This window comes from Eumetopias jubatus, unplaced genomic scaffold, assembly GCF_037043125.1.
Source record: "Eumetopias jubatus isolate StellerSeaLion01/CBP00866 unplaced genomic scaffold, mEumJub1_p1.0 scaffold_8, whole genome shotgun sequence".
Lineage (NCBI taxonomy): Eukaryota > Metazoa > Chordata > Mammalia > Carnivora > Otariidae > Eumetopias > Eumetopias jubatus.
The window spans coordinates 80732638-80749461 of NW_028274814.1; the positions used below are offsets into that span (position 1 = coordinate 80732638).

Consider the following 16824-nt stretch of genomic DNA (forward strand, 5'->3'; position numbering starts at 1 on the left):
TGGTTTCCAAGCTGAATTGAACAGGCGAAAAGCTGGTGCTCCCATTGACAGTGCCATCTTTCTGGCCCTATCTCTATAAAAGCTCCTTATTTGGGAACATCCAGTGTGCTAAAGGATTATATTCTAAGTCTGGAAAAGGACCTAGGAGAAGATCTCACCGTTAATGTCAGTGTACTCCCAAATTTCCTGCAGCTCTGCAGTGTGCGTGTACTAGCTGCCTCCAGGCCAACTACACGTGTGAGACAGATGGGGCCTGCATGGTTTCCATTTTCAACCTGGATGGGATGGAGCACCACGTGCGCACCTGCATCCCCAAAGTGGAGCTGGTCCCCGCCGGGAAGCCCTTCTACTGTCTGAGCTCCGAGGATCTCCGCAACACCCACTGCTGCTATACTGACTTCTGCAACAAGATTGACCTGAGGGTGCCCAGTGGTGAGTGGACACCCTTGTTGGACTATTGGCTCATCCTGGAGGTAGGGCACCCCCGTCATCTCATCCTTCTCTACTCCTGCCCAATCCCTTTGTTTGGTGATATGTAGAAGTACCTTTTTGATGTTCCCCAAGGTCACAAGGGGATAGGATTCCTCCCCACTCAGGTTTGTAGACGAGAGGTCGGAGGAGACCGATGGTCAAGGTAGTCCCAGGGTTGAGAACTGTGTTCTGGCCACTGGCGGAGCCGCCATGGGCAGCTGGTAAGGACTGGGAGAATCAGGCAGGTATCCCCACGGGAGGGAATGGAGACAACCGCTGAGCTGTGTGAAGGCAGCTGCTGGGTGAGGGTGATGGCAAGGCGGGACGAGAGGCCGGAGTCGAAAAAGAAGGAGAGCAGTCAAGGCTGAGAGGATTAGCTGGCACCCCTTTTGCAAGCGTACCATTTAGAAGGCAGCACTGGGGAGAGCAGAAGAGGAGGGACTTAAATCTGCCGGGGCTTAAAGCAGCTGTTCTGAGTGGAAGAGCAGAAGTTGGCCTGGGGCACTGAGGTGGGAGAGTCCCAGGAAATGCTGCGGATGACAGAGCGGCTTGTGAGTTGGACTGTTGAAAAGGGCTCCTCCGTTGGCGAGGTTTGCATCTAAGAGCACCGGGCAGACACACGGCCTGGTAAGACCAGGGAGGTCAAGGGCACCTTGAACACAGGCAGAGGGAAAGGGCATTTTCACGTGGAGGGAGGTGTTGGGGACAGATAAGGCCAGAGCTTTCCCGTGTTTTTACTGTGTTCTTTCCCTCTCCTCTCTCACTTGACCCAGGTCATCTCAAGGAGTCTGAGCACCCTTCCATGTGGGGCCCCGTGGAGCTGGTAGGCATTATTGCTGGCCCAGTGTTCCTCCTGTTTCTCATCATCATCATTGTTTTCCTTGTCATTAACTATCATCAGCGTGTCTATCACAACCGCCAGAGACTGGACATGGAAGATCCCTCATGTGAGATGTGTCTCTCCAAAGACAAGACGCTCCAGGATCTTGTCTACGATCTCTCCACATCGGGGTCTGGCTCAGGTACCGAGTCCTTTAGCGACTGTGTCTGTTGGTCTTCGTCACCAGTTCCCAGCAGGATAGAACGTTTGTGAAGGAGGCTGGGCCTTGCACTTGTTTCTGCCAGCATTGAGGCGTTTGGCTTCCTAATTCCCCTTCTTTTGGAGTCTGATGTGTAATAAGATAATGGGTCCACAGAAAATCTTTCATTCCCTGGGATTCCAAAGGCCAAGTACAAAACTCTCCATTCCAGAAACCCCGCCTCTCCAAGTCTTGCGACTATACGTGTATTAAAATTCACCTGGTTCCACCTGAGCAGTGGAGTGCTCAGTGGAAGGTCCCCTTTGGAGAAACAGGAGTGTGCCAGGTTTCTGTGAGGTGGTGACAGCTAATCATTGATCTCCGAGCAACCACAAGGGGAGTTTAAGGACACTGAGGAAAGCTAAGAGCTGGGGTTTGGTGAATCATTGACTTGTACCAGTTGCCCGAGGGTTTTCTGGTGCGGGTTACATAAAGGCAGCCTGGGCTTATGGCATGGGATCATTACCATTCGTTTCCTGCACTGCCTGTTGGTAACCGACTCTTTCTTAGACGAGGGAATTGAACCGAACCCTGGACCTTTGTGTGAGCCTGGAATTCAGGATAAAGGGACTGGGGCTGCTCAGGTCTCAGGGCATAGCTCAGCTAGCTATTAGATGTGAAATGACTGCAAAAGAGTCTTTTTATGAAGATTAGCAATTATTTTAGTGATGGTGATATTCTGTCCTTGTAAGAAAGAAATAATAATCTGCAAAGGTCTCTATTGCCGTTCTAGCTAAAACATACAGAATCATATTGTGAGAATTTTGTGTGTGTTTATGTATGTTTCCTTGCCGTGTGACAAAGACTATTGTTCTGTAGGGAAATTATGCCATCAGTCATGGCCAGACGTTCCTCCTTGAACACAAGGAATACTTTGAGCTGTGACATCTCCTGAATTTCAGTGGTTTTGCCTTTATTAAGCTCTGCAGTAGAGAGTGCCAAAATGATGGATATATTTAAAAGCTGCATATTTTTAGGAAGAGAGAAAATATATGTCTTGTTCTTTGCTGAAAGAGGTAGGGCAGTGGTTAGAACTGCCTGACTGACTCTGTGACTTGATTTGCTGTCACAGGAGGGTAGCTCAGGTCTTCTGGAGTCCTTTTTAAGATCAGAACTAGCTGAGGCTAGCAAAGGTCCATGGTGGTTATTTAGTCATCTGGAGTAAAATGACTAATAACTGTTTCTCCTTGGAGGTTCTAGTCCCTTCTTAGTTCCAAATATGCAGAGCTTTGAAGGTGTTGGAGTTTTAATACTGTGGTTTTTATTTTTTATTTTTATTTTTAAAGATTTTATTTATTTATTTGAGAGAGAGAGAATGAGAGATGGCATGAGAGGGAAGAGGGTCAGAGGGAGAAGCAGACTCCCTGCTGAGCAGGGAGCCCGATGCGGGACTCGATCCCGGGACTCCAGGATCATGACCTGAGCTGAAGGCAGTCGCTTAACCGACTGAGCCACCCAGGCGCCCAATACTGTGGTTTTTAAAGTGATAAGTGCTTATGTGACTTTCAAGTCCCTTCAACAAGTACATGTTGAATACCCTCTGGGTGACACAAGGTAAACAAAGATGAAAACGGCTGACCCAGGATTGGATGGAAAACATGGGGATTGCTGGGAAAGGGTCTCATGGGGGAGGATGCTTTTAAAGGGTCCTGAAGACAGAGTTGGAGGTTTTAAGAGAGGTAAGAGGACAGGGGACATTCCAGGCCAAGGAAAACCCCTTGAGCAAAAGCACAAAAAGGCATGAAAGTTCACCATGTGTTTAGGGGACGATATACAGGCCGGCATGCCCTGCCCACGCTGGGGGGTGGGGGCTGGCAGCACAGCTCAGGTGGGCAGGACCTTGGGCGCTGTGCTTTATCCAGTACGGCGAGAGGCATCTACCGGAAGTTTTCGTGTGGCAAAGTAAACGTTCATTTTTTCCCGTGGAAGGCATTCTGGCAGTGGGGTGGAGGTTGAATTCACTCATTCACCAACCTCCTGTTAGCGAGGGCAGGGTGAGGCAGGGCTGTGTGTGGGTGTGCAGGGCAGGAACAGGGCGACGAGGGAGGTGGAAAGACCAGTCGGGAGTCTTTTAAAGACGGTCCAGAACCTGGATGGGCACAGGGGGCATGGGGGGGGGGTCCGATGTGAGAGACATTTGGGGGGTTCTGTAGTGTTGTAGTTAAAAGCAAAAACTTTGGGAGTCAGACAGTTCTAGACTTTAATCACTTCTTTGCCACTTGCTGCCTGTAGGAGTTCAAATGAGTTACTTAACTTTCCCTTTTGAGCCTTAGTTTTCTTGTCTGTAAAATGGGGATAATAACACCATCTACCTTATAGGTGGTTGTGAGGAAATGAGATAATTTAAAGCTTTATCATAGTTTCCAGTGCATAGTAAGCCTCCAGTAAATGGTATTCACATCCCCAGGACTTAGGGATTAATAACATGTGTATTTGGTCTGGGAGAGGAAGTGAGAGAGCTCCCAGTCAGTCTGATGGTAAGTGTGATTGGGTAGGTAGGGGGACTCCTGAAGGGGGCAAATGAAGCAGTAAATGAGCCCTGTGAAGACAGTAAAGTCACTCTTAGGATAAGCGTGGGAAGTCTCTCGTTGCGTATCAGGAGCTTGACCTGAGCAGAGCTTTGGAGAGTGGTGGGAACCTTGTGTGCCCACCACAGTTTGGCTTTCTTGGGCCGTGCAGCACCGCCCTCTAGTGGCCGCAGAGCAGAGCACCCCCCAGCCCTCAAGCCCCGTCTTTCACCTTCTCTGCCCTCTTTCCTCTTCAGTCGGCCGGCATAAAGCAGATGTGGGTGGACTGGCCCACGAGAGGCCGGCTGCAGAGCTGGTGAATCTGGTCAGACGTTGTGTGCGAATCTGTCACCCATACTAACTGAAAGGAAGAATTGCTTAGATAAGGCACAGCTGATCTCATGCATTTCCCTTTCTGTGTTTGCTCACTGCCAGTCACTGCCTGGCTTAGCCCTCTGCCGGCTCACCTAGCCATGTGCAGAGGCAGCCACAGCTCTCCTTGGTCAGGGGACCGGGGTGGCTTGGAGGCACTGTGTGGTAATGGCCTTTCCAGTGTGGCAATGAGAGCGGGTGTTGCAAAGTTCACCAAATTTACAATGTCCGCTTTCTTTCCATTCTTTGGTCCACAGGGTTGCCCCTTTTTGTCCAGCGCACAGTGGCCCGAACCATCGTTTTGCAGGAGATTATTGGCAAGGGCCGGTTTGGGGAAGTGTGGCGTGGCCGCTGGAGGGGTGGGGACGTGGCTGTGAAGATTTTCTCTTCTCGTGAAGAACGGTCTTGGTTCCGGGAAGCAGAGATATACCAGACAGTCATGCTGCGCCACGAGAACATCCTTGGATTTATTGCTGCTGACAATAAAGGTAACGAGCTGGATTTGGATATAGGGGCTCCCAAAGCCAACAGTAGCCCCAGATGGATGGGGTGACTGGGGAAGTTGAACAGTTCTGGGACCGCCTTCATAGTTATTACCCATAGAAGGAGAATCTGAATAAGCTGATAGTCTTTCCAACTTCTCTTCTATGAAAAGCTTATACCGAAACCCAGGCTATTAAGCAGATAAACAAGATAAACCCCTCATCCTACCTGCTCACTTCCCATTTGTAACACCCCTTCCCGTCTACCCTAGTGTAGTCCCCGCCCGGGCTTCACTTAGTTTACCTTGCAAATCACTGGAATGAAGAATTGTGCCCTCACCTCCTGCCAGGGCAGGGTAGCCCAGAGAAGTATGTGGTCCACGCTGTGTGACATAATCCGCATCATACACACGTGTAGTGGTTCCCCCAAGTGTTACCTCCTCATGATCGTTCAGGCTCAGCTTTTGGTCTGCTTGGACCTGAGGTCCCTTGGTTCCTTCTTCCTCTCCCTTCTGATTTTTCTTTAGTTTCTGAGTCTCTTGTGTGGCCAGGCACGTCCTTGTTTTCGAGGGCTTCACTGAGCGGCAAAGCGAGAAGTAAATGAATAGTTAATTCCAGGAAGTAATCAAACCGCAAGCTCTTCTAGTTTGCACAGATTGGGGGTGAGGTGGGGGTCGGGGAGGTCACACCTGAGCTTGATTGAGGCTGGGGTGTCAGGAGTCGGTGAGGAAGAAGACTCAGTGGGAAGGGCACTGCAGACACACACGTAGAGGTGAGGGGTGCCTGGGACCCTGCAGCTCACAGGCATGGCTCCGTGGGGGGAGAGGCAGCCGATGGCAGACCACGGAGGGCCTCCTCAAGAGCATTACCTTTTATTCTGGGGTAGTGGGTGGTGCTTGGACTTGGACTCATTCAGGCACTCACATCCCTTGACCACTGTGGGGCAAGACCTCTGCCCACTGCGCCGATGGTCACACAGGGGCCCCGCGGTCCTTGCCCTCGGAGCTCCCGGAAATCGGAGGCAGCAGGTGCGTGGGCAGGTAGCGGAGAGTCTGGGAGTTGGAAGGACTATGCGGCCTTCGTGTGCGCACTGGAGAAGAGTCGCCCTGGCAACTGGGACAGAGGCTGCTCCCAGGACATGGCAGTTTCTAGAAGTTCGTGTCTCCAAAGCCTATGGAAGATGCTAAGTGTTTATTTTTCCTTCCTAAGACAGCAGCAGACTGCCGATTCCTCATATTACTGTGGGGGTTTGTCGTGGCCTCAACTTACCCCAAGCTGAAGAGGCTCGGACTCAAACACAAGGGAGGAAGGGGAAGAGAGAGTGTTTACCCCCTTTGAGTAAATTGTGCTTTTTTTAAAACAGCAGCATCTTTTGAGAACACTTCAATTTTACATACAGTTTAAAGGCTCAGAAGATGTCTTCCCTTTTAACTTGGACTTACTGGCAGGGTCCTCACGACTGCAGGGCTGGCTGGAGCGCAAGAGCGCTGTGCTGGGCGGGCCCCTTGTTCGCAATCAGGGAAGCTGAAATTGGGGCCGTTCCAAGAGCCCCTCCCTGTATTGATTCTGGCAGCTCGTGTGAAAAGGGATCTGGCTGTCAAAACGCACATTAGGGCCAAGGGAGGAGAAAAATCGGACTCCTTCGTTTTTGCCTTTTTAGCATGATATATATATAGTATAGTGTCCCGGAACTAATACCGGCCTAGAATTTGGAGGTCTCAATCCAATTTCCAGTCTTCCCATTGATAGCAGCATAACCTAATTAGATTACCAGCTTTGGGTCTTTCTTTTTTTCCTTCCTCCTTCCTACTACATGCTGCCTCTCATCCCCCACCCCGTATAAAAGTGCGTGCTGTCCACCTTCCATTGCTCTTCCGAGGATAAGATGACCTCTCTCGAATACTTGGAATTGTGCTCTTTGTGCACTGAAAAGCATTTTTTTGGTCTGGAATACAGAAACGCACGAAGGAGCTCTTTGCTCTTCTCCCAGAGAGCGAGCTCATGGCCTGGTAGGAGCCGTGGACTGAAAGGGAACATGACGGATGAGCCAGCTGCTGGGGCTAGGCTGTGCTCACGGGATCTTGGAGCACAGAGGAGGGTCTGCGAAGCCTTCCTCCTTGGCAGCGGTGGGTGCAGTCAGTCTTGGTTTAATGAGTAGATGAGTAGGTCTTGTTCAGACTCCGACAGCCACCTGCAAGAAATAAGGGAGCACGTCTAAGGAAGAATGTTGTTCTTCTGTCCTTCTTGGACCCCCCACACTGGTGACCAAGTGTAGACGAAACAGGTATAGAGGGGGAGCCTCAGGAGGTATGGCGGCAAGAAGCGTGAATTCAGGAGTCTAGTTGGAGTTCGTGTTGTTCACCTATTCTTTCCTGCCTTAACCTTTTTGCTGGTAGTTGTGCCTCTTCCAGAACTCCTCTGTGGTTCTCTGCAGATAATGGCACCTGGACACAGCTGTGGCTCGTCTCAGACTACCATGAGCATGGCTCCCTGTTTGATTATCTTAACCGATACACGGTGACAGTCGAGGGGATGATTAAGCTGGCCTTGTCTGCGGCTAGCGGGCTAGCGCACCTGCACATGGAGATCGTAGGTACCCAAGGTGAGTGGACCCCGCCGAGGGGCAGGGAAGATGAGCAGCCTTTGAAAGCCGGTACCATCCTCGTTTAGTTCCCAGAACTCCTTTTTACTGAGGAAGTTGGAGGTGGGCCTCAGGAACTGTGGCCTAATCTAAGGGAGAGAGGTTTGAGTTTTTCTTGAGAACAGAAGGTGTCTCCAGTGGGGTCTTTTGACCTCCGTCTTTAGAATTTCTTCAGGGGCTCTGGAACATAAAGATTCCATTGTTTGTCCTCTGTCGGCCCAGCATGATTGTTGGGTGGTGAGCTAGTATTCTGTCATCCCAGAAGTCCACCACACACACGTAAAAGAATGGTGCCCAGGAGAGAAAAGGAGCACAGTTTGCTAATGTCACGTCACACATTTGCTCTTGGCAACAGGTGGCTTACGGACTGCATGCTGCATAAGACACTGGGCTTTACTAGCCTAGGAAGGTTCTCCTGGAGGAAACAGACCTCAGGCTTCCTTGTATGTTGACTGTGACATCAGCTCTTTGGGGGATCATGGTTCTCGTCCAGGCGGCAGGTGTGCTGTGCTCCCTGATTTCTGGTTGACCAGGGCAACGGCTCTTGCTGGCCTTGACGGAAAACCATTAACGTTTGATCCTGTTCTTAACCCCTGTGTGATAGTAGCAGGCCTTATCTTCGCCTCTTTGACAGTAAAAACCTAGCCAGTATAGCAGTTTTTCTTGGAATTCCTTAGTTCTGTCCTGGAGCATATCAGTCCAGGGAAAGGCAAGGAGGAGGAGTGAGAATCCCTAATACGCATGCCCTTCTCAGCTCTTCACTTACCTACATTAATGCGTTTAATCCTCACATCACCATCAAGTAAGGACTGGGGTAGCCGCATCTTACGGATAAGAAGACAGAGGTGCAGACGGGTTAAGTTGCTTTTTTAGGGTTACCGGGTTAGTGGGAGGCAAAGCCAGAACTCGGACCCACACAGTCTGGCTGCAGAGTCTGTGCTTTTCACATTTATGCTATCTGTCTGTAAAGATCCTTATTTTTTTCTCTGCCAGGGAAGCCTGGAATTGCTCATCGAGACTTAAAATCAAAGAACATCCTGGTGAAAAAAAATGGCATGTGCGCCATTGCAGACCTGGGCCTGGCTGTCCGCCATGATGCGGTCACGGACACCATCGACATCGCCCCAAATCAGAGGGTGGGGACCAAGCGGTAGGAAGGCCCTGGGCCTCTGCCTTTGCCCTAGCCTTGTACTGAGGAGCGCATGGGCACCCTTTCCCGTCTCTAAAGGAGAAAGAGGCGTGGAGGAGGAGGTGTGGCCCTTGCTCTCCGACAGCCGAAAGCTGAATTGAAGCCCCGCTCCACACACTGGAAAGCTGAGCTGGTTGCATCTAACAGATACGGGTGCTGTCAGCACGGCTCTAGAGAACTACAGACATGTGGATCTTCTTAGTATTGGGCAGGGGGAGGCAGCAGAGAGAGAATGTGGAGAAAGATTCAGAAGGGGGACAGGCTGCAGGCTTGGCTGGGACAAAGAGGAAGAATGTGCAGTCCCAACAGGTACTTGTTCGGAGGCGGGGAGTGTGTCAGAGAGCAGGTTTGCCAAGCTCGAGCGGAGGTGATCTAGGGTGGAGATTGGGGGCACATTTAAGATTATGGGCCTACTTCCTCCTTCATACAGAAGTGAAGTAAGAAGGAATTATGATTGTAGATTGACTTCATGAGTTGGAAATGGAAATGTCTTGTAATGGGACAGAAGAGGAGGTCTATTTATCTGCCAAATTTCAGTGAATTTCATTCAAGTGTGCTGCTGCTTTCCCCCCTTCCTTCTGACCTGAATGGGTGCAGCTACCCTGGGGGCGGGGGTTGGGAGGGTGTGGGGAGTGGCTCGAATAGTACTAATTAACTGAGGGGCACCTTGATGATCACCTAGAACTAATTTTCATTTTTATTTGTAATTAGGTAAGATAACAAATTCAGAGTGAAATATAAATTCAGCTCATCACTGTGGCTACATTTAATAAAGTCCAAGACACCAGCAGCAACCAGATATTATGGATGGCCCTGTGATCCACAGTACAAATACTTCTGCCAAGAAATCAAAACATGCTTAAAATACATCTTGATGGTTAAAAAAATAGAAGTACAAATAAGAGCAGCCTAGTATCACCCAGCCTCTGCTGAAGTGTTTAGATTCAAATCCAAAACATGGGAGTTTGCAATAAGGAGAATTGATCACTTCCTCCTCCCCAAGGGGCATTCTTAGGGTGATGCCTTTCCACATTTAGAGGGCCCCTGAATCACTACTTGGATTTAAACAAAGAAATCACCCTTTTCTTGGCATGATCTTGTTTCCTTTGCTATTGCAGATACATGGCCCCCGAAGTGCTCGATGAAACCATAAACATGAAGCACTTCGACTCCTTCAAATGTGCTGATATCTATGCCCTCGGGCTTGTATACTGGGAGATTGCTCGAAGATGCAATTCCGGAGGTACCTTTTCTTTTTTGCCTTCTCTTGCTCCTACCTCCCAGTGCAGGTTTTCGGGTCACGTGAGGGTGCTCACCTGAGGGTGCTCACCCAAGGGTGCTGGTGTTTCCATGCTTCCTTTCTCTTTACAACCTGTTGGGTGTCTAGTGCCAGAGCCCATCACACTTAGGGTTCTCATCAAAGATGAGGGAATCCTGGAGGTGGTTGTACTAAAGGAGTGTTGATTTGTTGAATAGTGCTTTTTTAAAAATTGTATTTATCTTTTTAAATTATTTTTATTTATTGGGACACCTGGGTGGCTCAGCCGTTAAGCACCTGCCTTCGGCTCAGGTCATGATCCCCAGGGTCCTGGGATTGAGCCCCGCATCGGGCTCCCTGCTCCTCGGGAAGCCTGCTTCTCCCTCTTCCACTCCCCCTGCTTGTGTTCCCTCTCTTGCTGTGTCTCTCTCTGTCAGATAAATAAATAAAATCTTAAAAAAATATATTTTTACTTATTTATTTAATTTGAGAAAGAGAGAGAGAGAGAGTTGGGGGGGGGGGGCAGAGGGAGAGAGAGACTCTCAAGCAGGCTCCACGCCCAGCACGGAGCCCGACTCAGGACTCAGTCCCAGGACCCTGAGATCATGACCTGAGCCGAAATCAAGAGTCGAACACTTAACCAATTGTGCCATCTAAGTGCCCCTGTTGAATAGTTGTTTTACGTTGTGGTAACCATTCCAGAGGCTTGTTTGGCTTGTTGTTCTGTTTTAACACATTGTCCTTATTGATCCTTGGAGGTTGGGAAAGCCCTGGGCAGGAATAGCACAGGACCAGTGCAGGGGCTCTCCTTTACATGAGAGGCAGTATGTTCTGACACCAGGTCTCAAGCCACAGTGCTGGGGTTTCATTGATAAAATAATGGTGGCAATTTCTGAATTTGGAACAGAAAGTTTATTAACATATAAAATTTTTTCAAAATGAGTTTTTTTGTTCTGTTATTTTTTCTTACACCTTTAGCATTTGTACCTGCTCACCCATGTCAGAATCCAGTGAAAGGTAGTGTCAGATCTAGCAGGAAACATTTTTTATCATTAGCTTAGTGCATCAGTATTATACAGTGACTTCTAAGTGTTCTGCCATGTGAACAAGTTCAAGAACCACTAGAACCTTTTTCTCAGCCGTTTATCTCTGATGTAAAAGATTCCAGGTCAGTGGAAATGAAATAAATTAAAATTAAATGAATTGGTAAGTCTTCCAGCAGAACCCTCTTCTGTTTTACTGCCCTTTTCTCTCTCTCATATGTTTGGGAAGATTCCCATTATGGAGCAGGCACCCAGGTATTATTCATGGAATTGCACATCTAACGTTTTTTTAAATTTATTATTTAAGTAAACTCTACCCCCCAGTGTGGGGCTCAAACTCATGATCCTGAGATCAAGAGTCGTGTGCTCTCTTGACTGAGCCAGCCAGGCACCCCTAAAATTTTGATCATTGTATACAGATAAAACATAAGAAAAATCTGGTCACACCATCCAGAAGTTGGGGCTAAGTATTCTAACAATACTAATATTTATTCGCTACTCGCTGTGTATGAACTCATTTCATCTGTACTGTAAAACCTAAGAGGTGGGTACTGTTATTTTCATAATTTTGCAGATGAGAATGAGTCACAGTGAAATTAGGTAATTTGTCCAAGGTCACACCAAATTACTAGAATTCAAACACTGGCAGACTGAGGCCAGAGCATAGGTTCTCATCGACCCCTTAGATAATTATCAAGTCAGACCCTATTTACAAATCTGTCCCATTAGCTCAGAACAGTAGAATTTTTCCTGGGAAAGGGCATGGGAAAGTTACATTGGATTTTTTAAATTAGCTTTTTATTATGGAAAGTATTTTAGTTTATAGCTCTAAAAGATAAGGACTTAAAAAATATAACACTGTCACTTTATTTTTTTTTTAAAGATTTTATTTATTTATTTGAGAGAGAGAGAATGAGAGATAGAGAGCATGAGAGGGAAGAGGGTCAGAGGGAGAAGCAGACTCCCTGCTGAGCAGGGAGCCCGATGCGGGACTCGATCCCGGGACTCCAGGATCATGACCTGAGCCGAAGGCAGTCGCTTAACCAACTGAGCCACCCAGGCGCCCCTAACACTGTCACTTTAAAAAGTGAATAGTAATACCATTTAACCAGTCCGGATTGAGATTTCCCCAGTTGTCTCCAGATTTTTTTTGAACAGTTTGTTCAAATTAGGGTTCAAATAACAACTGCAGTTGATTGATACACATCTTTTTTTTTTTTTAGATTTTATTTATCTGACAGAGAGAGACACAGCGAGAGAGGGAGCACAAGCAGGGGGAGTGGGAGAGGGAGAAGCAGGCTCCCCGCGGAGCAGGGAGCCCGATGTGGGACTCGATCCCAGGACCCGGGGACCATGACCCGAGCCGAAGGCAGACGCCTAACGACTGCGCCACCCAGGCGCCCCGATTGATACACATCTTAAGTCTCTTATAATCTACGGGTTCCCCCTCCACTTTTTTTTCTTCTGCAGTTTATTTTATTGGAGAATCCAGGTCATTTGCCCTGTAGTTTTCCTCTCTAGATGTTGCCAGTAACCTTTTCTTGGCATTCACGTGTCCTGCTATTCCTGTGGACTTCCTGTGACAGTTACATCTAATGACTAGATTCACACACACACCCCTAATTTTTTTTCCCAAAGTTGTTCCGTTACCAGGCACATAATGCTGGTTATTTCTCTTTCTGTGTCTTTTTTTATTTAATTTTTAAAAAATGTTTTATTTATTTATTCATGAGAGACAGAGAGAGAGAGAGGCAGAGGGAGAAGCAGGCTTCCCACTGAGCAGGGAGCCCGATGTGGGGCTCGAGCCCAGGACCCTGGGATCATGACCTGAGCCGAAGGCAGATGCTTAACCATCTGAGCCACCCAGGCGCCTCTCCTTGTCTTTTTGTGATGTTAACAGCCATTAGTGATCATTGTCCAAATCCAAATTCATTAGAGGTTGAAAAATGCCAGTATTCTGATACTGTCAATCCTCAAATATTATCTAGATTTCTTTTTTATTTTTTTAAGTTTAAACAATAATTTTTTCTTAAGTAAACAAACTCTACTCCACACATGGGGCTCAAACTCACAACTCCAAAAGTCGCATACTCTCCTGACTAAGCCGGCCAGGCGCCCCCAGATTTCTTCTTTAAAGAGAAACTTCCCCTAATCGTTTGGCTACCAAGATATGTAATTTGAATAGGGAAGGCAGGAAAAACACTTGATTCTTTCCATTTATGTACCGTTTTTCAAAACAGTCAGTTTGTTCCCTCTCACCCTGCAAAGGTGACTGAGGTTTTTGGTGCCCTTTTTCTTTTTCTTTTTTTTAGTATCGTGAACTGGTGGATTTAAAGTATTTGCTTCCACTGAAATGATTAATTAGTCCTGCTTTTGCTTAAATGTTCTCATCTTTGGCCACTTGGGAGCTTTCCAAGTCGGTGCCTTTTGACATGACCTCAGTAGTCTTTGATAGTTTGCTTGCTTTTGGTATGACGGAGATGTTCCTGGCTAGTCCCATTCCTGGAACCCACCCCCCTCTCCAAGGAGCCCTAGCTCCTCTTAGTGGGAAGTGGTATTTACAGATCACAGTGTAAGTGTTGTCATAGGTTGTTGAGTACTGCCCTCCTTCTGTTGATAACTCACATGGGTATTTTCTTTTCTCCCAGGAGTCCATGAAGAATATCAGCTGCCATATTATGACTTAGTGCCCTCTGACCCTTCCATTGAGGAAATGCGAAAGGTCGTATGTGACCAGAAGCTACGTCCCAACATCCCCAACTGGTGGCAGAGTTATGAGGTAGGAAGCTTCCCAGCCTCCTGTGGCTTTTCCATCTGCCGGGTTTTTCTACTTTAGAAAAAGGGTTTCCTAATTTAAAAAAAAAAGAAAAGAAAGGGGTTTCCCAACAAGGAGGCTGTGCCCAGAGGTAACCCCTGAGTGTGTCAGTTATACACTACTACGTGCTGTTGTATACTAAGCCCTGAGGGGCCATGGTGCCTTGTCCTGGGCACTGTAGGGTCCCCTTGCCTATGGACAGCCTAGTAGAAGAAAAAGCTGTGTCTTGGGGATCAAGCCCAGAGAGGTAGTCAACAAGAGACAGAAACAAAAACAGAGCGGGAACTGTTAGACCTGTCTAACTAGAAAAATGGTTCTGGAAGCACAGGGGTGAGCCGAGCTCTGTGGAAGAGTCGAGAAGAGTCATCCATGAAAGACGCTCGGCCTGGGTGTAGAAAAACGGCAGGACGGGACTTAGCGAGAAGGCATGTCTGTGAGGGAGGCGGCCTTTCTAAAAACTCAGAAGGGAGGAGGGTGTGGAGGGTTGGAATTTGGGAGAGACGGCAGCTGAAGTGGGGCGGGGACAGCATTTGGGGGGGAAATTGAAATGAGGACAAACTTATGATACAGGTTGCTAATAAACACAGCATTCTGGGGTCTTAGAGTCTTCAGGGGGAGCAGGGTTTACCAAGCCAAGTGCACGCGGGGCTCCTTGGCCCTGGTGGCTCTGCTTTTAGGGACTAGAACCACTAGAGGGCATCTGTGCATGTAAGAACAAAATCACTTGGTTCGCGTTTGAGGTGATGTCTTCCTGTTGCGTAATAGAGCAGCATTTTCCAAAATGTTCCTCGGAACCCTCAGGACAGGGTTTCCGAGGATAAGGGTGAGGCTGAAAAAGCTGGTCTTTAGCTGCCCGTGTCCCACACGCCCTCCAGTCAGTTTTTGAAACTTTGAAATTTTGAAAACCATTGGCCCAGGTTAGCAATTGGGGACGTCTGGGGCCCTCAGGGTTAGAGGTCTGTAAGCGACCTTCCAAGTCCATCTCTTGACCTGACCGCAGTGGGCGCCTGTGTAGTCCAGGCAATGGCAGTGTAGCTTTCTGCCTCTGACAGGATTGCTTTTCAGGGGCCGCTTTCCTGCTTCTCACCCTCAGTCTGTGCCTATGAGGCGTGGGGTCGCAGCCATGCGCATGCTTGTGCCGAGGTGCGCCCCTGTTGTGCCTGGTTCCTGGGCTCCTTTAAAAAAACACAGTTAGTACAGAACCATACAAATGGATTCTCCAACCTGACAGAAGTGGTTTTCAGACCCCTGGCTATTTCGGGTAGCCCCTTCCAGAGCACCCCGGTGGTGGGCCGGCTGAGTGCACTTGCAGGGCAGGCCTCCCCTTGGCCAGGCACGGCATTCTCCTGGCCCCCCTGAGGAAGGGAGGGCCGGGCGGAGAGGGAAACTTGCAAAGCACTCCGTGGGCTCCGAGGAGGTGGTCAGGAAGGCCTCCCGGGGCAAGGGTCGGACTGACGCCGTCTGGATCTCCCCGCGCAGGCGCTCCGGGTGATGGGGAAGATGATGCGGGAGTGTTGGTACGCCAACGGTGCGGCCCGCCTCACCGCTCTGCGCATTAAGAAGACCCTCTCACAGCTCAGCGTGCAGGAAGATGTGAAGATCTAAGCCTCTCCCTCCCTTGCACGCAGCCCCGGGCGGCAGGAACTACACACAGAGCTGCCCTGTTGAGCGTACGATGGAGGCCTACCTCTCGTTTCTGCCCAGCCCTCTGTGGCCAGGAGCCCTGGCCCGAGAGAGGGACCGAGCCCGGGAGACTCCCTCACTCCCATGTTGGGTTTGAGACACAGACACCTTTTATATTTACCTCCTGACGGCATGGAGACCCTGAGAGCCAACGGTGTGGAGAACTCGATGCCACAACTCGAACTGGCTGTGGTGGGAAGTCCCGCAAAGCCCGGGGCACCTGGCGGGCGGCCGGGAGGACCCAGGAGAAGCCGAGTGTCGCCAGTGCCCAGCAGCACTGAGGGTTTTCCTCCGGGGACCAGCCAACCCCAGCACTCCGAGGTGGCCCAGAGGCACCGCAAAGTACCGCCCCCTCTCACAGGCAGCTCTGGACCCGGGGCTCCCCTCCTCCCTCCCGCGGACATTTGGAGGGACCGCCGGTGGGGACAGGGTCTGCCGCCTGTCTGTCCAGCCGTGTGTGTGTGTGTGTGTGTGTGTGTGTGTGTGTGTGTGTGTGTGCGCGCGCGCGCACACGCATGTGCCGAGGTGTGTCCCCTGTTGTGCCTGGTCCGTGCCACGCCCTTACACAGGTGTGTGTGTATGTGTGTGTCTGTAGGTGCGCACTTACCTGCTTGAGCTTTCTGTGCATGTGCAGGTCGGGGGTGTGGTTGTCATGCCGTCTGTGTGCTGGTGCCTCTGTTCTGTAGTGAGCAGCATCCAGTTTCCCTGGTGCCCTTCCCAGAGGTCTCTCTCCCGGCCATGAACCCCAGAACCCCCATGCCACAGTGGGGCTCCCTGCCCAGCAGGCTGCTCTGCCCACCCCTGTGTCAACACCTGCATTTCAGACTGTGGAACCAAAGCTGGCCCAGTTGTCCATGTCAGGCGAGGCTTTTGGGTCCAAATGTGAGGCGGGGGTGGGGGAGGGGCTGGGCGGAGAAAGAATCTTGGCAGAAGCCTCGGGTGTTGTGGTCAGTGGCAACCATGGGAAATGAGCCAGCCCAAGGGCATCATCCTCAACGGCATCAAGGAAGGGCCAAGGGATTTGAAGCCCACATCGTGGGACTCAGATTGGAATGTCACATCTGTCTTTCATATCCCAGATTCTGGAAACAGCAGTGTATATTTTTGGTGGTGATGGGTTTAGGGTGGGGAAGGGAGAGGGGGGCAAGGAGTGGGGAGGGAGTCGGGGGTGGGAGGGAGGCATCTGCATGGGTCTTTTACTGGATTATCTGATCACAGTGGAGGGAAGATGTGAGACTTGCACCCACTTCAGGGGCCCTATGAAAGGGAACAGCCCGAGCCAAA

At 49.7% G+C, this 16824-nt stretch overlaps 1 protein-coding gene across 4 annotated transcripts in view; it reads left to right on the top strand.

Annotated features, from left to right (window-relative positions):
• ACVR1B (activin A receptor type 1B) overlaps nt 1-16567 on the top strand; it is a 32682-nt gene extending 16115 nt beyond the window's left edge. For 3 of the 4 annotated variants that reach the window (XM_028125579.2, XM_028125581.2, XM_028125582.2), the window contains 8 exons: nt 193-432; nt 1245-1493; nt 4687-4917; nt 7346-7513; nt 8546-8702; nt 9860-9984; nt 13691-13821; nt 15337-16567. In XM_028125579.2, the coding sequence (XP_027981380.1) occupies nt 193-432; nt 1245-1493; nt 4687-4917; nt 7346-7513; nt 8546-8702; nt 9860-9984; nt 13691-13821; nt 15337-15462 (1427 nt within the window). In that variant the 3' untranslated portion in view covers nt 15463-16567. Of the gene's footprint in view, nt 1-192; nt 474-1244; nt 1494-4686; nt 4918-7345; nt 7514-8545; nt 8703-9859; nt 9985-13690; nt 13822-15336 lie in introns of all 4 variants that reach the window. The other variant, XM_028125580.2, reaches the window with a different exon arrangement.
• Nucleotides 16568-16824: the final 257 nt, after the last annotated feature.